This window comes from Meleagris gallopavo, chromosome 4 (assembly GCF_905368555.1).
Source record: "Meleagris gallopavo chromosome 4, MGAL_WU_HG_1.1, whole genome shotgun sequence".
NCBI lineage: Eukaryota > Metazoa > Chordata > Aves > Galliformes > Phasianidae > Meleagris > Meleagris gallopavo.
In genome coordinates, this window is record NC_139407.1 from 20,276,415 (window position 1) to 20,297,727 (window position 21,313).

The 21,313-nt window shown below is 38.8% G+C and overlaps 1 protein-coding gene across 10 annotated transcripts in view; it reads right to left on the reverse strand.

The window, feature by feature from the left end:
- The window catches only part of TENM3 (teneurin transmembrane protein 3), a 399,330-nt gene that overhangs the window by 172,025 nt on the left and 205,992 nt on the right, over nt 1–21,313 (reverse strand). Inside the window, exon 1 of one of the 10 annotated variants that reach the window (XM_085222462.1) lies at nt 15,636–15,813. The exons of the other annotated variants lie outside the window; for them this stretch is intronic. Coding sequence (XP_085078588.1) covers nt 15,636–15,798 — 163 coding nt within the window. The 5' untranslated portion in view covers nt 15,799–15,813. Of the gene's footprint in view, nt 1–15,635; nt 15,814–21,313 lie in introns of those variants that run through there. 10 annotated transcript variants of the gene reach the window in all.

Below are 21,313 nucleotides of genomic sequence, written 5' to 3' on the forward strand. Positions count from 1 at the left end.
TCAAAGCAGCACTTTGCTTCAACACCAATGGGTATGTACTTGTATTTACACCCTGCATACTCACTAGATGTATTTAAGAGAAAATTGCATCAGACACTTTTGGAACATGGGATTCAGGAGAAAAATAGGATGTAAACGAAGCAATAGTAATGATCTCCTACTGCTACAGGGTGGGTGGGCTGGGAGAGATGACCCAGAATGTTTCTGCAGAGCCCAAAAGTACACGCATTTATGAAAACTCCCAAATAGAGTAGAACTCTTAGAACAGACACTTTACTGGTGATATAGTAGTAACAAGGAGAGAACCTTATTTGTGATCTTTAATTATAAATCTATACATGCTGCGTAGCTTTTCTACTGGCATTAGTATGTACTTCAAAAAAAAAAAAAAAAGCATCTGAAAAGAAAAAACCCGAACATCTAGCATTATCAACTCACTCCACATAAAAAGTGTTGCAGATTACGCATTTTACAAAAGTAGTTTCACTATAAAAATTTGAAGGGCTATTATTTTAATCTCAATCAGCACGCATAAATCCTTCACCTAACTCTTACGTAGGGCTCCTGATGGATGCTTAAGGCAATCTAAGAGCCGACAGCTCTGTTTAGGCTGTTTAGCCACGGCAGAACAATGCATTTTTCGTTTCACAATCTTGGCAGTCCTTGTCACTGAGACTGAATAAAAAATTCTTCCACTGGCATCTCAAAGCCAGAGGGGAAGAGGCTTATTTTGAAGTTAGTGGTAAAGAGTACTTACCGACTTCAACATCAGTAAGAAAATGCTATTAAATTACAAATTGCAAGGTGGGTGCCTTTTCTGATTAAATTAATAGGATTTTTGCTGGTGATTCTATAGAAATGAAGCTTTAATGTTATGTTAAGTGCTATTATGTCACATAAACCACAAAATATAATCACATACTGTGCAGAACGTGTGTTATATACTTAACACCTCACTAACATTAGATATATATATATTAATTCTGCACTTTGCTTCTGACAACAGTAGATGAAGAAATGCATTTTTCAAACAGTTAATGCCATCTTTTAAACTAGAATCAGACGGTCAGTAGTTTCTGAAGGTCAGAAATAACACATCTTCTGGCTAAATTAATTAGAAATCCAAACACTTTCAAACAGGCAGTAGGATACTCACAGCCCTTCCGAATCAAGCTGAGATGAGTCTTTGCAATCTGTTGTACGACTTCCCAGTGTGCTGAAAGCTGTAACACTCTTAAATAGGGCACCTATACCATTCCTAACAAGTTTACTGATAGCATTCCTAAGATCCAATTTCCAATGTATTACATGCAAATTGACAAAATAAAAACCTCTTGGTACACACAACCCTAAGCAGTCAGAATTTGTATCTTTTCATCTCTTCATATAACACAGTAAGTCAGAAATAAGCAAGTTTTAATTGTAAACCTGTTTATTTATTTTTAATTCTGGACTCCCTGTACATTATCCAACCTGTATGACTTGGCATTGGCATTTATCTCTCTGCTGGACACTGCAGCCTTCTGTAGTCAACCTGCAGTGACAGTTATCTCTTAATTAAAACTCTACATGCAAAAAGAACTACTGAAAATTGTTGTGGCATAACACACAAAGAATGATTATTTATAACCAACACAGCTCTTCTTATCTACTTACACTAGAGTCAACAATTGTTGTTATTGTGATAATCTACCCAAGGGAATATATGCATAGACATCTTTTCAATACATGAATATATACACATAGAAGTTTGTTTATAGACCTATCTTCAGCAAAAATCATTCTAGTAATTTTTTTTTTTTTTTTTTTTAATAATTGCTTTTAAATGCCTGAAAACTATGCATGCAGCCTACTGTGAGTTTTCCATTTAAATGGTTTTGGTTTAGTTTTACACAGCAGATAATGAAACTGTAAACCCTGAATTGAAAAGTGCACTTTCCCAAGTTCCAAATCTCCTTGAATGCTAACAAACCGTCACTTCATCTCAGATGCAAATCTTACATAAAAATGATGCCCACTTTTCCCAGACATCCTTGAAAAGTTATGTCTAAAGAAAAGAATTGCGTTGTTTTGACACACATTTTAACTAACAAAATTGCAAGTGCTTCTGTAGAGTGTGGAAGCTGAAACTTTACAAGATTATAATAAGAGAACACTGATTTGAGAACAGAAATAATTCATTAGAAAGCAAGAGAAATTCTGGTCTGATTTTTTTTTCTCTTCCTTGGAAATATATTATGATAATTACGAGTCTGTAATATAAGGCTTGTGATTGTTTTCTGAAAAAGATTTCGTAAGAAAAATGTTTACGCATTACAACTAGCATTCATTTCTGAAATGAAGACTTTGCCTTTTCAGTTTTTTTTTTTTGTTGATGTTTTTGGAAATTTAGCAGCTGCTGCTTAGCAGATTGCTAAATGAAAGAAATGTCCTATTCTTGCAGAGGTCAGACTCCGTGATCACAGCAGCTCCTTCGTCCTGAGCTAAGGCTGTGTTCATCTTTCCTTTAAATGGAAGTTCTACCTATAAAGAAACTGCAGATTCTGATCCTTAGCTGACAGATTATTCTAACTTAAGAATATCACTTTCAACCTTCTCAGATACTTTATTATTTTTTAGTTGTATCACCTTACAAATAGGCAGCCAGGTGCAGACTGAAGGTCCAAACACTGAGGCAAAAAAGTTCGCAAGCCAAACTCAAAATCCAATCATCCCTCACTTTAAGTATTTATTTTAGGAGGTATTTTGTTCAACTCAACTGTACTTGCCTCAACATTAATTAAAAGAGCGTACATACCAAGTTGGAAAGGGAAAAGAAAGCTATTTCCGGGAGAATGATTTTCTAAGTCAAATGAAGAGTTCCAGTTTAAGCGATAGGTCTTGGTATTTTTAGAAGAATACACCTCCTTCCTTCCATTTCTGTGGATTTTTGGACAGGAGCAAGCTGATGAAATGAACACCAGATTGCAAAACGTTTCCATTAACTCCTATCTATCTCCACTTACAAAGTACAAGTTCTCTCACGGAAATGGACCTTCCATTTTGCTCATCTGCTAGGACACAAGCTCATGCATCCCAGCCTTGACACATGAGCCTCACACATCATAGCCAGGACAGAGATACCAGCTCAGCACTGACTTGTTTACACACAGCCACTGGCCACCATCTCATGAGCACTGGCAGGCAGTGTGTGGTGGCTGAGCACAGCAGTCTTGGAAGCTGTAGGGGAACAAGATGCCAGAACCCACTTGCAGTGCTCTGCAGAGTTCAGCCCTTTCAAAACGCCGTTAGGGCATTTTGGCAGAATGAAAAACAAAAGACAACGTCACCACAGATACAACCAAAAAATCAGGAAAACACCCTAACAACTTTTTTTTCTTTCCAGAAATGCAACTGAGCATCAATAACAGGGCTGCTGGTATATGCTGTAACTCACGCAACAAGGCTGGACACTCTCAGTCTCTGTATGTCCTACATTCACCCAGCAACGAGGCTGAAGCTTGCTGTTTCCACTCCACCCTGACCTTTGTAAAAGAATAATTTTTTTTGGATGCTGATATCCTTTCAGAAGGCAATTCATAAAGAGTAATCACCGAAAAAAAGAAACCTTTGTGAAGAAACGCTGCTTTATTCTTCCTATCCGTGACATTTTATTATTAGAGTTGAGATGGATTGAGCCATGTCACATCTGGTTTATCGCTCTTCCAGCATGACCCTGTGTTAGCCTTTGTACCTTTTATTTTCAACGTTCCTTTGGGCTAAAATAGGGGGAGGGGGGAAAATTGCCTTTCTGAAACAGGACAGGAAATGGATCTTGAGGAGTACAAGGGCACTTCAGGATATCTTTGGAAGGGAGCTGGTGAGAGTTGCTAAAGAGAAAATAAATCCTCTGAGAATGACTCACATATCATTCAGTTTATAGAGTCAGGTAATTTTCCATCCTCATTCCTTCCACCCTGCTAAGAATTAATCTAAGGAGGAATAAAACCAAATACCTATGAACTACATTGAGTTTTCTTAACTCTACTGAGCCCTACTGTCTAAACAATAGTCAGGGTGCCAGTTTTCTCCTCTTTTGCTACCAGTGTGGCAGCTACCTCACAGTTCATTTTAAGGGAGCTGCATCTTTGAAGCAAAGTGTCTGGAAAAGCTCTTCATGGCATTGGAATGACTGTCATACAGACTATACTAGATAACTTGTTTTCTCAGAGATGTGGCAATGTAAAGAAATTTTGACGGAAGCTAACCAAGAGCTGCCAGAGCCCAAGTCCTGTTCCACATGAAAGAAAACATCATGCTGCGCTATTACATCCTCTGTTTTCCCAGGAAAATAAAGTAAGCCAGTAAAAATTCCCATTAGAATAAAGTGAAAGAACCATGGGATGCTTATAAAAGCATCAATTAAGCAACGAGAAAGGGGACAGCATTCCTGCTTGTGAAACTTCAGACCAGTGAAGGAGCCCTGAACTGCACAGCGTCCACAGGCCTGAAGATACCAGCTGAGCCAGTATATTCAGCATGTGAGCTCTTTGTTGCTCTATTTTCAGAAGCTCTCCCTTTCCTGCTGTACTATTGAGTTTTGTTCTGTGTTGAGGCTTTTTTTTCCTGCTATATTAAATCGAACTCCTTCACAAAGGAACTTTTGGGGAGGGAAGGAATTAGAGAATTACCAGAAAATTATCAACTGTTGTCTCACACAGCACCACTCTCACAAGCAACAGGACATTTACTGGACATTGATGTCTCATTACATCTAGCATGTAATTTATTTCTCTGCTGGAACAGAACTTATCAGCTTTGCCCATGTGGAGAAAACGTTTCTACCTCCGAAACAAATAGAACACCACAGGCAGGAAGCTGGAAAGCTTAAATGAAAATCCGCCACATGGTCACCAGAGCTCACTTGCTACTGAATCCATGGTAAGACAACAGTGTCAGAACAGGCCGGAGGTGGTATTTTAGGGACAGATTTTCAAAAAAGCCCAGTCTCACTGAGGGATGATTTAAGAAAACAGAACAATAAAAACTGCTGGGTACTGAGTAATTGGAACAAGCTGGACTCTTTCTTTAGGTGTCTCCGTAAATCTTGCATTTTGAACAAGAAAAAAGAAATGCTACTTCAACAAAGCCTCTTATTTTGGAGACAAATATAAAAATAAAAATACTTAAACCAGTAAGAAAACATATCCAGCATTTGTAAAAAACAATGAAGTTGCATATTTTTCATTACTCTTTCTCAATACTAGAAATTATTAAGAACTATTATGACAACTTAGATAAGATCGCCATTTGATAGCTTTTAATTAATTTTGTAACATTTTAACTGTATTCAAACTTGGCAGAACAGTGCTATGCTCTGGCTACATATAAAATTCATACCCATAAATTTCATATACATTTAGTTAATCCTTTGAACTGCAGGGGAACAGGCTTAACGTTTTTTTCTTTTCCAAAGTACTTACAGAAACTTCCCATTAGTTTTGGTAGGTCAGAAAACGTAGAATGGAGTTTAAAGTAAACTCTATGGCTTCAGACTAAACATGGAAATTTCCATCCAAAAGTGTAATTTATAAAGTTATAAGCTAATGAACAAAAGGAAGTTCAATAGTTTCATGAATTGTTAACTGTAAAATATAGAAGTAATAATGTAAGCTTTACTTTGTTGCCAATTTGACCACTTCAGAATAGTAAAACAAAGTAAGATAGACCACTCCAGTTACTTCTACGAGGTTTTATCTAAATGAAAATAGAAAAGACCTGAAAGACTAGACCAAAATACATACAAAAAAGTCTGACTGGAACCAAGGGTAACAAAAGTTCTTCACCATGCTGCTTTCAGAGTCATTGGGCCTTTGTCCAAACAGCAACTGGGCCATCCAAATCTGTTGACAGACAGAGGTTAGCCATCTGCTTGAAAAGAGATGAAAGACAACTCTCATCTGACTGCTTAGTAAAGCTGGAACAACTGCACTTAATGGTAGGAATCACCAGCTGAAGCTGTACGAGTCTTTGAGTTCCTGAAAAATTACTGAAGTCGAAGCATTATACTTTCAAGATGCAACCCATAAAAATCTACCAGCTAAAAACCAATTACTACATAGGAAGCATTTAAAAGGCATTGGTCTGGAAGCACTACTCCGTAAAACTAAAATTCCTCATATATCTTATTGCATGGGCTTTCCAAGATTATCAACTCCTTTGCATCAACTTCCATCAATCTCTACTTTCAAAACATCTACCACAACTGCTTACTGGTAAGAAAAGCATGAACACATTCCTCATTTGATTTCTTTTTTTCCCCTTTGAAAAGGGCATTTTTTAGCAGGTTATTGGCCAAGATTACATTTGTACACACACAATTCTTTTCACACAATGCTTCTTTTATACAAAGAAGTAATGCAACCAATTATAAGAGCGGTTCCTGAAAAAGCCAACTAATATCTTGACTTTGTCTACATTCATACAAGCACAAAGTAAATAATTTCATATGATGTTTGATAATGCAGCACTATATAAGGAAAAGATTATGCAGGAGCACTTCCAAGCTAAACATATTCATTCTGAAAGGATCAGATTACGTAAAACGCAATTTGTAAGTGAAGAGAAAGAGAAATACAGAATTGAAACCAGTTTTACCCACATCTCACTTCTTTTGTACTTTGGCATGTTTATGCCTACCACAGAAAATACAGTTTTTTTCTGTTGTAGTTGGTCTTACTATTTAGGTTGCTCCAAAAGTAGTGACTCCTATTTATTTCAATGACAACTATAATGGATACAAATACCACAATAGAGCAAATTCTCAGCTACAAAACACTATTTTTCAACATTGTCACCACCGTTAGCTATGCATTTTCACCAGCAATGAAAAGAGCCTGCATGCCACACTAACAGAAGTCTCAGACCAGTAGATGTGACCCACTGTTTCACAGCTGCTATGATGGAGTAATTGCAAGAAAAACATTACCCACACAGCCATCTTTCATCAGCCTGAGCAGATGGAAGTTGGAAAGTGCCAAATCCAGACTAAAGGATGAGCATGATAGGACAATCCAGCCAAAGCTGACAATGTTTTCCATGGTGCTCAAACTGGAGCCTGGAGTTATTGTAATGCAAGAGAAAGGTTATCTTCTCTGGCCTGACTCTGGAAGTGCAAGCCTTCAGCTTAGTCAGTGTTGTTATGTAGCTGTTTAGGTTCCAGGAAATTCAAAAGGATCAACCCTTTCCTATCCCAAAAGATAGTCCACATCACTTTCCTGCTGAGGGTTGCATCCTGAACTTCTTCTTTGATGTAGAATTCACATGTCACCACTCCACTGCCATTTTGACTCTGGCTTGTAGTGGTGACATTGTATCTCATCACTGGTAATGATCCAGGAAACTGTCACCTTCAGTTGTGTTGTTTCAATAGGTCCTGACAGGCTTGCATATGGTGATCTTCCTGTTTGTGTGTGAGCATTTCACTCATTTGGTGAAAACTGCGACATTCCAATGTTGCTACCATTATTTCCAATGTACTGAAGTCAACAATTCAGCTCCAAACCTAATTCTGCAGATGATCTGATCAAGGCTCTCATCATTACATGGTGTGACAGCTGTGTATGGTCATTCGGAACATGGCTTGTCTTTCAAGGCACTGTTGCCACTGCTGAAACGCACTACCGACCACCTCACTGTGTTCACATTCACAGTTTGGTCTCCATGAATCAAGTAAGTATTTAGGAATGTCAGTGGGTACCATATTTTTCTGCATGGAGGAATCCAGTGACACACTTCTGCTTCATATGCACTTCAAGTTCAGATGTCACTCTGTCAGAGTGTCCCTCTGCTGCCATCTGTCACACAGCAACAACACTGAACAGAATACTGGTGGGAAGGTTCAAACTCTACTACCAGGCCACCAACATCCACCTCTGATGTAATCAGCCAACATCATAAAATATGAGGAATTACTTTTGGAGCTGCCCTTGCACATTCTACTTGACTTAAATCTCCTATACTATAAATGCCATGGTATCTACATGAAGAGATACAGACAGTGTAATAGTCTCAACACTTCTACTCAGTTATCTGAGATGTTTCCTCTTCTTTATGGTTCTTTTTTCCCCTTATTTATCTTTGAGGTATTCTAGTGCACCAAATAATCACTCATTATGTGTTTTCTGAAGCAGTTAGAGACTATGAAGTCTGCTCTTGGTCAGACTTTTTACACCTACAAGAACAAAACAAATCACAGGATACTTCGAAGTCAGACCCTGTCAAATACAGGAGGATGTTAATCATCACAGTTTAATATAAATTCTCTGTCATACTGCTATTAAGATTATGCATGCCATGGTGAGCATTTAGAGATATTAAGAACTATACTCAAATTTCTTTTGAATAAAGATAATACATCAGCCCATAACATTCAGCAGCTCATGTAAACTCTTAGAAATCTAAGTTTCACTGCAAGTGTCTTTCTGGATCTGTTTTGTTCATAGCGCATCTTCTGAAATATGTTATAATAAGTTCTACTATGTTTTAGCCATAAATGACTCATGCATCACTCCATTTGAAAGAATAAAATCCTAGCATGCAAGTACAATATGTTACTGCAGCTGTTCCATGAGAATAACAACATATGCATTTGGAAGGCAAATACATTTACGGAAAAGCCTGGTTAGCAGAAAAAGCAGAAAACAATTTATTATAAACAATAATATACAACACAACTGCTTTATTTGACATTTTTATGGTTATAGTCTGTTTTCATAGAATCTATTGGATTAAAATGCATCCAGCTCTTTCCCTCCCACTCCCAGCTCAAATTATCCTTCATTGATGTTATCAATGAAAAACCCACTAGTTTTCTATTAACTGGGCTTTGGAAGAGGGGTTCCCAAGCTAGTCAAATGTAAAGTTGCTGGACAGAGTGCACCAATTTATTTATTTGCTTCAGGCATATCTTATCCTCCTACCAAAATCCCAGTTTAAGTACAGAAACTTAAGTTTCCTTTTCTCTTTAGTTAGTAAAATATTGTATTTTTATCTTACAAACCTGCAAAGGTTACAGACGGAATGTTGCAAAGCTGGCAGGCAACGTACCTCGGTGAATTCCATGACGTGTTTAAAGAGAAGGCAGTGTCATCACCGTCACAGTGCCTACGACCTCCTAGAGACAAGGCTTCCTGATGCCTCTATCGTTCCTATTAAAGCTAAGGCAACCCTTCCTTCTCTACTTCCCCCCCTTCTTTCTCCTTGCCATTTTATTCCTGTGCACCTTTCTCATTAGTAGACAACTTTATTTGCCTTCATACTGCAATTAAAAGTTTCATGAGTTTCTTCTGTTATAAATTAATGTAGTGTAAAAAAGAAATGAACTCGCACAGAAACTATCAAGACAAAAACAGGTAGAAGTGTTTAAAGTATCGTAAGTTAAATAATTATGCCATTTAACATAAACAACTGGTATATCAAAACAGAGATCTTTTATAGTGTTCTGTTGAATAACATACATTGAATAATAGGTAGTACTGATTTAGGTAGTACTGATATACTGATAATGCCATTGTTTCTTCCCATGAAAGAAATGTGCTGCAACTGGATGCTGATGAACACTTTCAGATGGAATAACCCCCAACCATTCCCCAAAAACAGCTGCAGACTCATCAACACAAGACCCCAACTACTTTTACTCCCAGATGTAAGCGTAGCATGGCATCTCAGCTGGTTAATGGGACATTTTGTCCACGAGAGACACAAACAGGCTGAGAATGCAACTAATCACAGAAAACAAACAAACAAAAAACAAACAAAGAAAAAACAAATAAAAAAAACTAAAAAAAATCACCACCACCACCACTTAATTCAGGCCAACGAGTTACATCTGGATCTCCCCCATTCCAGGTGAGTGCCTAGATGAGTTCTCAGTTAGCAAGAGAGCAGCTTGTTCTCCCTCTCTTTTTTCACAAAAATCTCTTAAAAACTGTGTTTAGTTCCTCATCAAGCTGAATGCTAAGCCTGCTAAATTCTTCCATGACACTGAATTCTTGTTCTCCTGCCAGCCCTGGTTATGTGTGAACATTTTAGGTTCCCTCAGGCATTTATTTTACTACAGAGTCCTAAAATACTGAAGTCTATTAAGACCTAAAATAAACATGCAAAAGGGAGGAATCTGTTAGCTGTTCTTCCAGTCTATACCATAAGAAGGCACTACCTACTCCAGAGAAGTTGGGAAATTATTCTCAACAGTGCCAGTGAAGTTGAGGCATATTGGACAACAAAAGCCATCAAAACATTCAAGGTACAGCTGGGGGTTCAACTCCATCAGTGCCCATCAGAAGGGGGGCCGGAAGGATAGTTAGAAGCACCCTGAGAGAGTCGGGCTGTGCAAATCACTTGGACAAGTGTGCAGCCTGAGCCTAGTGCATAATACTTTTCAGAAACAGTGCATTTACTAAACACGATCATAATGGCTATTTTGCATGTGCACTGCCCTGGGTCCATGCACAGCTAACTCTCTGTCTACTCTCTTGCTGCCAGAGAATGAAGGACTGAAGAATAACTAACATAGCTTAGCCTCAGTTGCCTTCCTGGCTGAAAGCTCTTCTGAAGCAGAAATGGTACTGACTGCAAGCTACACTGGCCTATTCTAAATAAACTTTCAAAATCTCCTTAAACAGTTCCTATCCTAGAGTGTTCAGGTTACTGTTGCACAGATGGTGACAAATAGTCCTCAGGAGACCAAAGTTCAAAGTTGATACAGTGGACCAGACTTAATGTGGCCTATGTGCCACATTTTATAGTATGCCTATATAATCCTTGAGGTTGATAATGACTGAAAGGACAATCTAAGACTAAAGGCCTCCAAATCCTTGCCATTCATATCTGCAATATATATTTTTTTCCTTGATAAGAAATCTGACAACTGGTTCTTGCCAACACAGAAGCGCAATTAAAGCGCAAGTACCTACATCAGTCTTTGCCCCGTTTCTGACCCTCCCAAGACACCAGGTAGGTAGAACATCACAGACAAAACTCTAGAAGAATTCTCTAAAATCTGAGAATATGCTTGGGAGGAATGTGGCAAGGCCTTCAATTCTGTCAACTGTATTTATTTATCATGAAACAACAGGGCTGGAATAGAATGTGGCCATTTGTTTACACTCTTTCCTTGCATTAGCTAAGAATTATGAGGGTATTTGAGCTTCCTGGTCTGTCTACAGTAATTGAAAAAATAAAGACGAGGATTTAAATCACTACTGAAAACCCTATATAAGCAGAGTTAGTTAATGCAGGTATACTTACACTTAATCTTTCCTGCCACATAGTTCAAGTTTAACAATCACATCGTGTTAGATCCTTCTATTGCTTGTAATTCATTTAGCCTCATTGCCACGTCATCTTTGTCCCGTTTTCCCTGTTTTGTCATCTCACCCACCTTCATCATCACAAACTGAAAACTCATCACCACAGAAATACTTTCTTCCTAAAATCTGCAGCGTCCCAAAGCCTATCAGGGGAAGTATTATTATTTCAATTACAACAGTAGTCTTTCCTCATGCCTCTAATATGAGAATGACAGAGTACCAGGCTGAATGGCACATCTGCAACGAATCACACCTTGTGCCCCAAACACCTGTGGTGGAAGAAGAGAATCAGTCACTTCTCCTACTGTGGGCTGACAGGACACAAAACACAGAACAGCATGAAGTCAGAGAATCAGAGCTCCAGCTTTTATGTCACGTGGGACCCTATGAAAGACCACAAAACCTGTTCTGTAAGATAAAAAACACAAGAACAGACTTCCTTTGGTCTCCCTCCACCCTGAGTAGGAAGGAGCTTTCTTCAGCCGAACTTTGCAGTCAAATTGTAGTTAGGTTTCCACAGAGACCTGAGAAGCCTCATTTGTTTTGCCTTCAAGCTGCCAAGTATTTCACCCACAACATTTTCCTGCCCTGTGGGATGGGAACTCCACTTCAGGGAGTTAAAAGAGCTAAAAAAAACAAAAACAAAAAACCAACAACAAATGAACTGACAAGCCAAAAAACCAGCCCCAGGGGATTTGAAATTTAAGTCCAGTCTAAAATCCTGTTCTGAACCCTAAAATCTGAATAAGTAATACAAACATCTTCACAATTTCATTCAAAGATATAGTTATGACTCCAGATTTTTCCCTCACTTACTCTTACACAACTCTTAACCTCATTCAGCTCTGAATGACAGCTGCACAAGAAGGAATGCCAAAGGAATGTCCCCTATTATTTCGACATCACAAAAGCTCCACGCAGCAACCAAGCATGGCACAAGTGCGTGTTTATTATCCACCAGCCAAAATGTGACTATGTCAAATAAGATTGATGATTACTGATGGAGACCATATGTGTCTATTAAAAATGAAACTGTCCAATTAAAAACACTGCTTCCATCTGATTCTTTCTAGACCGCAGTTTCAAACATTATCTCAGCTTTATACAAGTGAAATAACAACCCTCTGTATACTTTCAGGATTTTAAGTCTTGTTCTTTGAAAATAGTATCTTCCTCTTTCTTTGTTAGTGTCTATTAGTCTTCCACACCCCAGTATGGGAAATGAGATACAGAAACAAATTAAAACAGAATAAGATATTACTAAAACTTTCAAATAATAGCACACACAATCAGCAATTTTAAATCCTGAAAAACTGGGCTCGCCTAATTTTAATTTGTGATACTGGTAGATGCAAGAATCTCTGTTGTGCTAGGCATTATAAAAATGCATAACAAACCCCATAGTTCTCTCTCTGTACAAGGTAACAAAATGGCAAAGACCACGTAGTATTTCACCCAAGAGTCACAACTCAATGGCAAAGGAGCAGAATTACTGCTCACGGCACACCACCTCACCACACAGCGCTTTGCTACCCAAGGTCTCAAATGCAGTTAATGCATTGCCAACTTCTAATACAGGTTCTAGAAAAGAGAGACTGAAATCTGAAAACTTGGTCTACTCTACATTGAAGCCACCAAGTTTGCAGATGATGCAAAATCAGGGCAGTAAGGATGAAGGCAAGTAGTGAAGAACTGCATAAAGACATCAGGAGACTGAGCAACTAGATGATGAAATGGTAAATTTAATCCAGTGTGGATAAGTGTAGAGTGATTCACATGGAAAAATATAACCTTAACTCCACAAATACAGTGATGGGTTCTGAGCTGAATGTTACAGCTCAGGAGTAAGACCTTTGGGTTACCATAAATTGCTCCATCAAGATGTCAGCTCAGCACTCAGCTGCCAAAAGCAGCAGCTCAAATGCTGGGTATTGTTAAGAACTGAACAGGAAGCAAAATGAAGCCCACAATTATGCCACTTGGTAATTCCATCCAATTGATAAACAGCCCTACTTCCAGCACAGAAAAAGTTAAGAGATGTGCTTAATCACTAAGTATTTTCCATTGCAGTTAAGAGCAAAACAGAAATAAGCTTAATAAGGAAGAGTGACCTACAATTATAGGGACAAAGACAGATGCTCTAACGCACTGACAGCATCTGAGTTTCCTAATAGTTGTGTCTGAAGCCACATCCAGAATTCAAAGCAACTGTACTTTTTAGATACTTGCTGATAAACCATCCAAAAAGAGGTTGACAAATTACATAACTATAGAGGCTCTATTAAAAAGCATCACTGTATGACATAAGGCTGCTAAGTTACTGCTAAAAGTGCAAGCTTTACCAGTATTTGAATGAGCTGGGAAAAGACAAGCTTGAAGATTCGCCTTCGCCGTAGGACTATGAAGTCAGCTAAAAATCACTTTGCCATGCCATTTTGAAAGCAACTAAAGATTTTAAGCCTCGAGGGTGAGCACAAGTGCCTGCAAAAGGGTAAGTAGGAACAAATGAATCTAAAGATCTTAAAGGCCTTTGCCTGCCTCATTGCTCTCTTTCTTCATTTTCTTTCCTATGAATTAGTCTGTCCAAGGGACCGCTGGAATGAGACTGGTGTGTCAGACAAATGTTTTCACCTGCTGAGGTGCACATAAAACAAATGCACCACCAGCATACATAAACCAATCTACACAGTTGATTTACCTGTCATGTAATAGCATAATGACAAAGTAAAAAATACGTTGGATGGCAAATGAGAATAACTATAATTATTCTTCAATTTTAGATTAACAAATGTATCACACACGGACATTATTTTTCAACAAGAAATAAAGCTGGTCAGGGTATTTTATTATTTTAAACTACTCACTGCAGTTCTTAAATGTTGCTCCAGGAGAGCAACAGGAAAGAACACTATTCTAAAACAGACTAAGACAACTTACTTTTTCACCTTGTTTTAGCCTTGCATTTCATTAAAATGATATCTGTATCTTATGACTTATTTCAATGCAGTTTTCACAAAAAAATCCCTATTGAAAAAGAAGTATTCTTTTGATGTAGCCATAATTCTTCAATTCTTCAATTGTCTTGACTGAGACACACTTCTTCCATTTGTCCCATCCAAGCACATTTTTACAATAGATCATAAGGCACACTCAGCAGGAAGTGCTCTGGGAAAATAAGTAGTCATGACTTACAAAAAAATCTTCTACAGGGAATAAATGAAGGAATTTTAATTGAAGTAGAATGAAGAAAACAGAGTAGATGTTAGCTGGTAGCTAAGATGTGAAATTTTCAGTTACCGCACGTAAGTGGAAATCAATCAAGTTGCTCACTAAGTTCTTTGAGTGCTGAGAAAACAATGCACAGAATGGGTGAACCCTGACAGGCAGCAGACTCAAAGCAAGGCAGACACGACGACTAATTTAAGCTCTGTCTTCTCCCACCAGAAAAGACAACTTACGTTTCAGCACGACAACAGTTTCTCACGTTAATCAGAGGGAAAAAAAACAAAAAAAAAGCAGCAAATAAAAAGATCACAGAGCCACCCTCTCTTTATTCTACCGCTTACTAAAAATTAACTCATCATTTGTCTACCGAAGTGAGAGGAGAAACATTAATTAACCCAAGAAAGTCTGTGACTGCTAGATAAATCGTTCCTTGACCCTGCGCTGCGTGCAAAGGGCAGGACCAATCCATTACAGGCACTGCCTCCTCCTCTTCCCCTTGCAGGTGGGGCAGGAGGGCAGCCAGCCCCATCCAACGGCCTGACATGCAGCAAAGCTTTAACTCTGCTGCACCATTAGAAAACGCTGAATAAATGAAGTTTTCCAGAAAGCCATTCCAACTTAATTCCTCATTACAGATCTAATTACAAGCCATCTTTCTAATGTACACCTGATGACATCGTGCAAAGCGCTTAGCTTTAAAGGTCAGCAGAAGTTAAGGAACAATTTTGCTATTTATAGTAAAGAGTGAACTTTTCTTATTTGGCTGTTTAAGCAGCCAACCCTTGAGTTTAATGTAATTAGGGAGGGGATATTCAATTTACAGTATCCACAAGTAATGATGATTACACTGGTTGAAAAAAGCTGCCGGTAAGCATAAGAAACCTTTGTAATTACATCCCGTTTTCAAAACGACCGGCACACCGTGAACTTGAGGCATTCCAGCAAATGAAGGCCATGGCACATAAAAGCAAAAAAGCTTTGGAAGTTTAGAAGCTGTGCTGTTCGACATAACGAGCCATGAGACTGCAGGGAGGTGACAAACAGCCTTGCAGAACTCACCCCAATAGCCCAGGTCATCTTCTTCCCCCTCAGAACTGGCCATGTGTGCCCAGCATGGCGTGATCCCCTCGGGCAGCCCGCACTGATCCCAGCTTGTTGAGGAGGACAACGCCAGCCCTGGGGATGTGGAAATGTCTCCTCCTCGCCTCTCCCCACCCCGCATGAGGCAGAGTAGCTAGGTCAGCAATCCGCCAGGACCAAGGTGAAAAATAAACAAACAGCCACATTCACAGCAGTTGCGGCGATTGCTCTCTGGAAAATTATTCAGGCGTTATGAGGGAGGCAGCATTAAACGCTGCTGCCACTTGCAGCTTCACGGCTCTGTGCGTGCTGGCAGCAGAGTGGGGCACGCACTTAAGGAGGATCATCAGACAGCTTGCCTGTCTGAACATCTTCCATTAAGTTTTTGTCTTAGAAGGAGATAAGCAGAAGACTCTCTGCCTGATAGGCAAAAGACTTGTCATAATTCATTAGCAGGGCAGCCTCGCTCTGCTTTCTTTCAATGAAATCAGGCAACCGGGCTACAAAGGAAATGCTGAGCAAACACCAGCTTCTCCGAAGCCAGTGCAATAAACTCACTGCTACTTGGCTTTGTCTGGTGCCTGAGATGGGGTGACCCATGCTGTTCGACATAACCTGTCAGGATCTGAAGAGCTGGCAGAGACCCACAAAGAAAGCAGCAATTCCTCAGCAGGACATAACTCACTGCCTGCAAGTGAGAACTTCCCATCTCAGCTGTGGAGATAACTGCACTCGTCTACTTTTACTATGCCCAGGATGAAGCTGATAATTTACTCTGCTAAACTACTTATATCCAAGGGGAAAAAAAAAAAAGCAGAGGAGATGAGGTAAAAAAGCACGACACGAACTACAACATCAGATTATTGCAAAAATTAACAGAGATACCACAACTCTTCAATCATATCCTAAATTCATCTCAAACCTCATTTCCTTCTAAGTAGGAATAATGTAAACTGTGATTGCAGTTATCTGTTAGGAAAGGAAACATGCTCAGACAAAGTGTTAAGATAAAGTCATTAGGATGGCATTAAAGTAGGGAAGAGCAGGGCATGCCATTATATATACTTTTTTGTCTACTGCGCATCCATTCACATGGAGCTAAAACGCACCCGTTCTATTTAATTGTGTTTTACATATTTGTTTTTTATGAACAGATCCAGTAAGAGAGAGTGAAGAAGAAATGTACTCTGACAGCATTTGGTCCAAATCACACTGCATGTATGCAACGCTATTTCAGATGACAAAATAATCCTGTACTAGAGAGTAAAATGTAAAGTATTTACAGTCCAGTGTTTAAACAGACTTCAGAAGATAAACTGGTTTTACAAACCTTCAACTTAATTATTACAGAGCTTCTAAATTTGCATTCAATTTCTCAAAGTTGCTCAATCATCACATAACAGAAGCAGTCCAAAAATATAAATTAACGTGGTATGTTTAGAAAAAGCAGCAAAGGCACTGAAAATGACTAATTATTGATTTTAGAGCATCTGTGTCACAAGATCTTCTTCTAAAATAAAGCACTTTCAGGTAATTTGCAAATAGCAAAGCAGTATTGCTTCCTTAAGTTCCTTTGTGCTTCACTTAGGCATGATAATTTATTTTGAATGTAATATCTATCTTTAAAACTCTGGTCTATAACCATTATTAGCAACAGCACTATTAGCATGTCTAGAGATTGCTGCATGCCAGCAGAACACAAGTGATTGAACAGAAATCAATAAAGGTGTTTAATGACTTCACAAGAAAAATAAGCGACCCTCACACCCTTAATGGATTAACGTCACTTGTGTGCAACACATTGCATAATGCTGACACAGAGCCACTCAAAGCAGTGTCACTTTTCATATGAGTGCCTTAAAACCTTATCAAAGGGAAATTGTGTTTTAATGCTATTTCAGATGTCATTTTTGAGAGGATTTTTACAATCCCATTTCATAAAGCAGAAAGCATGATCTGAATTGTTACAAGTAGCTTTTGTCATTGGCACATGTACTAGGTCACCCTCTGAAGCTAGCTGGTAAAATGAAATCCTGAACACAGAAGGATAACACTTGGAAACACTACTCAACATATTTACTGTTAAGCATTTACACTCCAAATATCTATACATCTGAATCTTCAGTATCACCAGCAGTATTGCCTTCACAGGTTTGAGATGCTATTCCTCATAGTCAATACTACAGCATGAGATCCCCCCAGCGCACCACCCAGCCTCAGAACAGAAGGGCCAACGGAACAGCCCAAATTAAACAATGCTGCATAAAGAAATAAATGAGTGCTGCTCAGCCTATTATCACCTTTAAGAACATGGGTATCTGTTTAACTTCAATATGCTGCTTTCCACTCCATTTTATTGCTGTTCTCCAATAAGGAATTGTGGGTCACAGCAAACTGCTTGACACTCTCATTCCTTTATTTTTACCTCAGCAGGCTAAATGTGGAAATATACAGCATCTACTAGTTATCTCTTGGAGGACATGAAGTCTCTTTTTTGGGAAACTAGCAAGTCAAGTTGAAGACGTCATTATGCACTGCCTAAGCAGGCTGCCATCACCAGGCTACACACGTAGCTCTCATTGAGCAAGCCCGAACATCACTGAGGGCTGTGGGCATTCAAGTCCCTTCTTCTACCTGCCATATTATCTACCACAATTTCATATATAAAATCATCTTCCTGCAGATAAGTCCGTCCCAGGTTTCACACACAGTTTCCACCCGAAGAAGCAGGAAGACTCACGCTCAGATAAAAGGAGGAAGCAAACGCAAAAGCTTTTTCTGACTGACTTGAGCATTTCCTTATTCCTCCCCAAAGGACATGAAAACTCCTCCAGTAAATGTAGCATCATAATTGGCTATAATTGACTCCATCCTTCAATTTTTAAGGCAATCTATAAAATATGGATTGTTTTGTCAACTGGGAGACAATTTTGTGACACCACACTGTTTATCTCGTTACAGTGATCTTCCCTGCACTCAATATCATTTGTTACCCCTCAGTCTACCTCATTTGTACTGCAGCCCTGGGCCTCTCCTCATTTAACGCACTGCACACTCATTAGTGTAACACCAAACGTTTTGAATGCTACCAAAAGGAATTACTTGCTGAAAAAAATCACTGCAATAGGGTATAACGCTACCAGCAGCACAGTGGCAGGTGAAGTACCACACTGGTATTTGGGCAGGTATGCTCTGCCCCAACATGGTCTGCTAGATACTATGTCAGCCCATCTCACAACATACCATGCATAAAAAAAAGAGAGGATGGGGACCAAAAAACCCACCAAGGTTTAACCAGTTTGATGCTGTTTTCTATCACACCTGCTGTATTAGTGAATTCGCAACATTTTACTGCAAGCTGATAGCTGTCACACCACTGTAGTTTTGCAGTAGGCTCTTGGGTCACAAAAACATAACTTCTGAATGGGAACAACTGCATACAGTGTCTTTCATTAGCTGGACGCAGACAGATACCTCACAATACAGCCAGAATAATGGAATTATCTTTTTTCCTCTTGCTTCAAACAATTAACATTTCTTTTTTAATTCATGTCTGTTCTAATGCTTCATTTGAAAATCAGGAAGTAAAAGGAAACTAAAAGCTAAAAATCCCAATGCCAGCAGTCGCAAAACTGCAGCAAATGATTGATAGAAACATTGATGTAATTCTGTCCATAGCAACAGTTTAATTATGAACATCTTGGCAATGAGCCTGCTCTATGTGTTGATTTTCCCCAGCAGAGAATGCCATACAATCCATCTTTGTATCGCGCACTACATGACTACATGGAGAGGCCAATCAAAGGGAACAAGGAACAGAGAAGCTGCAGTAAATTATGGGGGGAATACAGAAGTACATTCGCCATGAATAATTTCACTCCTGAGGACAAGCAAGCCTAAGAAAAAGGAGCGGAAGAAAAAAAAATACCAGGAGGGTGCTACCCACAACAAAATACTACTATAGTCCTTAATTACAGTGATTACAGCATACAACATGAATACTTCTCGGTGATGAATGGCATAAATTTCTGGTCCCCATCTAAAAGTTCCCCTTGTCCAGTTCTTTTCTGCCTACTGTGCTGCAAGCAACGCAGCCGGAGGAGATCCTGCTACCCCAGGTGGGCAGGACCCCAGGGGGACACAGGACTCAGCAGTCACCTCCACACTGCACCCTGCAAAGGCAGAACACACCAGCAGGAGTGGAGCTGCTGTTATTATAACCCAAGAGCAAAGTGATTTGTATGGTAAGCATTTTCCTTCGACTGGTTCAGCATGGTGCTGTGGGCAGAAGCACCCTCACATTCTAGATCTACTATCTGGAGCAGCATTTGGGAAAAATCTCTCCAAAGCACCAAAGCAGCAGTTTAACATTTTACTATCTGCTCTTTAACAAAATGTTCCGGTATCTTTTAAGAGTGCGAACAAAGGTTTTGTGAAATCCGGTTAGGCTATTACATGTGGTAAGAAAACCATCAATCACTTCTGCAGCCCAGTGTCCACATTCACAGCTTAACTCAATAAAGACTGGTTTTATTTTCTATTAAAGTATGAATATTTTATATATATAACCACATAAATCAATGAGAATACTCACATATGCATATATATATATATATATATATATCGTACTGTGTACCTGACTCGTTGAAAAGTGCACAAAACAGTGCAGGAATCTGAAATAACAGCATCATAAACACGAGCTTCCTACAGTTTACAAAAATTGTATGTATACTCAAATTAAGCAATTAATTCTGAACTTCTGGGAGTTACACTCATGTTACTCACAAGCATTGTTCTTTTCTACATTTCCTCTTTGCAGATGCATGACTATTTCCATCTCCAAGATGAAGCAGCTGCATCACAATAAGAAAGAAATATTTTTTTCTTATAGCATCAAACTTACAGGAATCCACTGTGCATTATCTGTTTGAGAAATTGCTCTTAAACACAACGTGCCAAAATCTAGCAGAACTTGCTTTATATTCTCTAGTTCTTCCTTGTTAAAATCTACTTAAAACACTGGAAAGCACTGAAGAAAGGGATTTGTTTTGGTAGATACAAGCTAATGCCTAATTCACTACATTATAAAAATCTATTGAAACACAGAACTAAAATTGAATTAGTTATTTAAGATCCAAAAAACTAAAGATACTCAGCCTGTTTCCAGATATGGTCATTTTCAGTTCTGAACCCCCGTTTCATATCCTAGATCATGCTACTCCAGATGCACACGCAGGTTTCCTGAACAACAATGTATTATCAAATGTTTGCATTTGATAAAAAGTCATGTTGTGTATCATCGCCTTTTTTTTCCCAGTGCCAAACATTCCAGTTTGCCAACAACAACAAAATTGTTCGATCATCTCTTTAATGTAGAGATTCTCTCCAAACAAACACATCTTTCATAATACCCACATGACTGCCCTGGTCAAACAATTACGTGAATACAATACCCAGCTGATTACACCGAAGATTCAGCTAACTTATTTACCCTTCAACATCTAGAGATGCAACAAAAGAGAAACCCACAGGAACTCCCAGTAAAGACACTTTGTTGAAACATTAATCAAAGTCAGAGTAATATGAACAGTTATACCACTCCTTAGTAAGTTCACCTTGGTATTTACACAAAAAGGCCATTTGCAAAATCTTTAGAA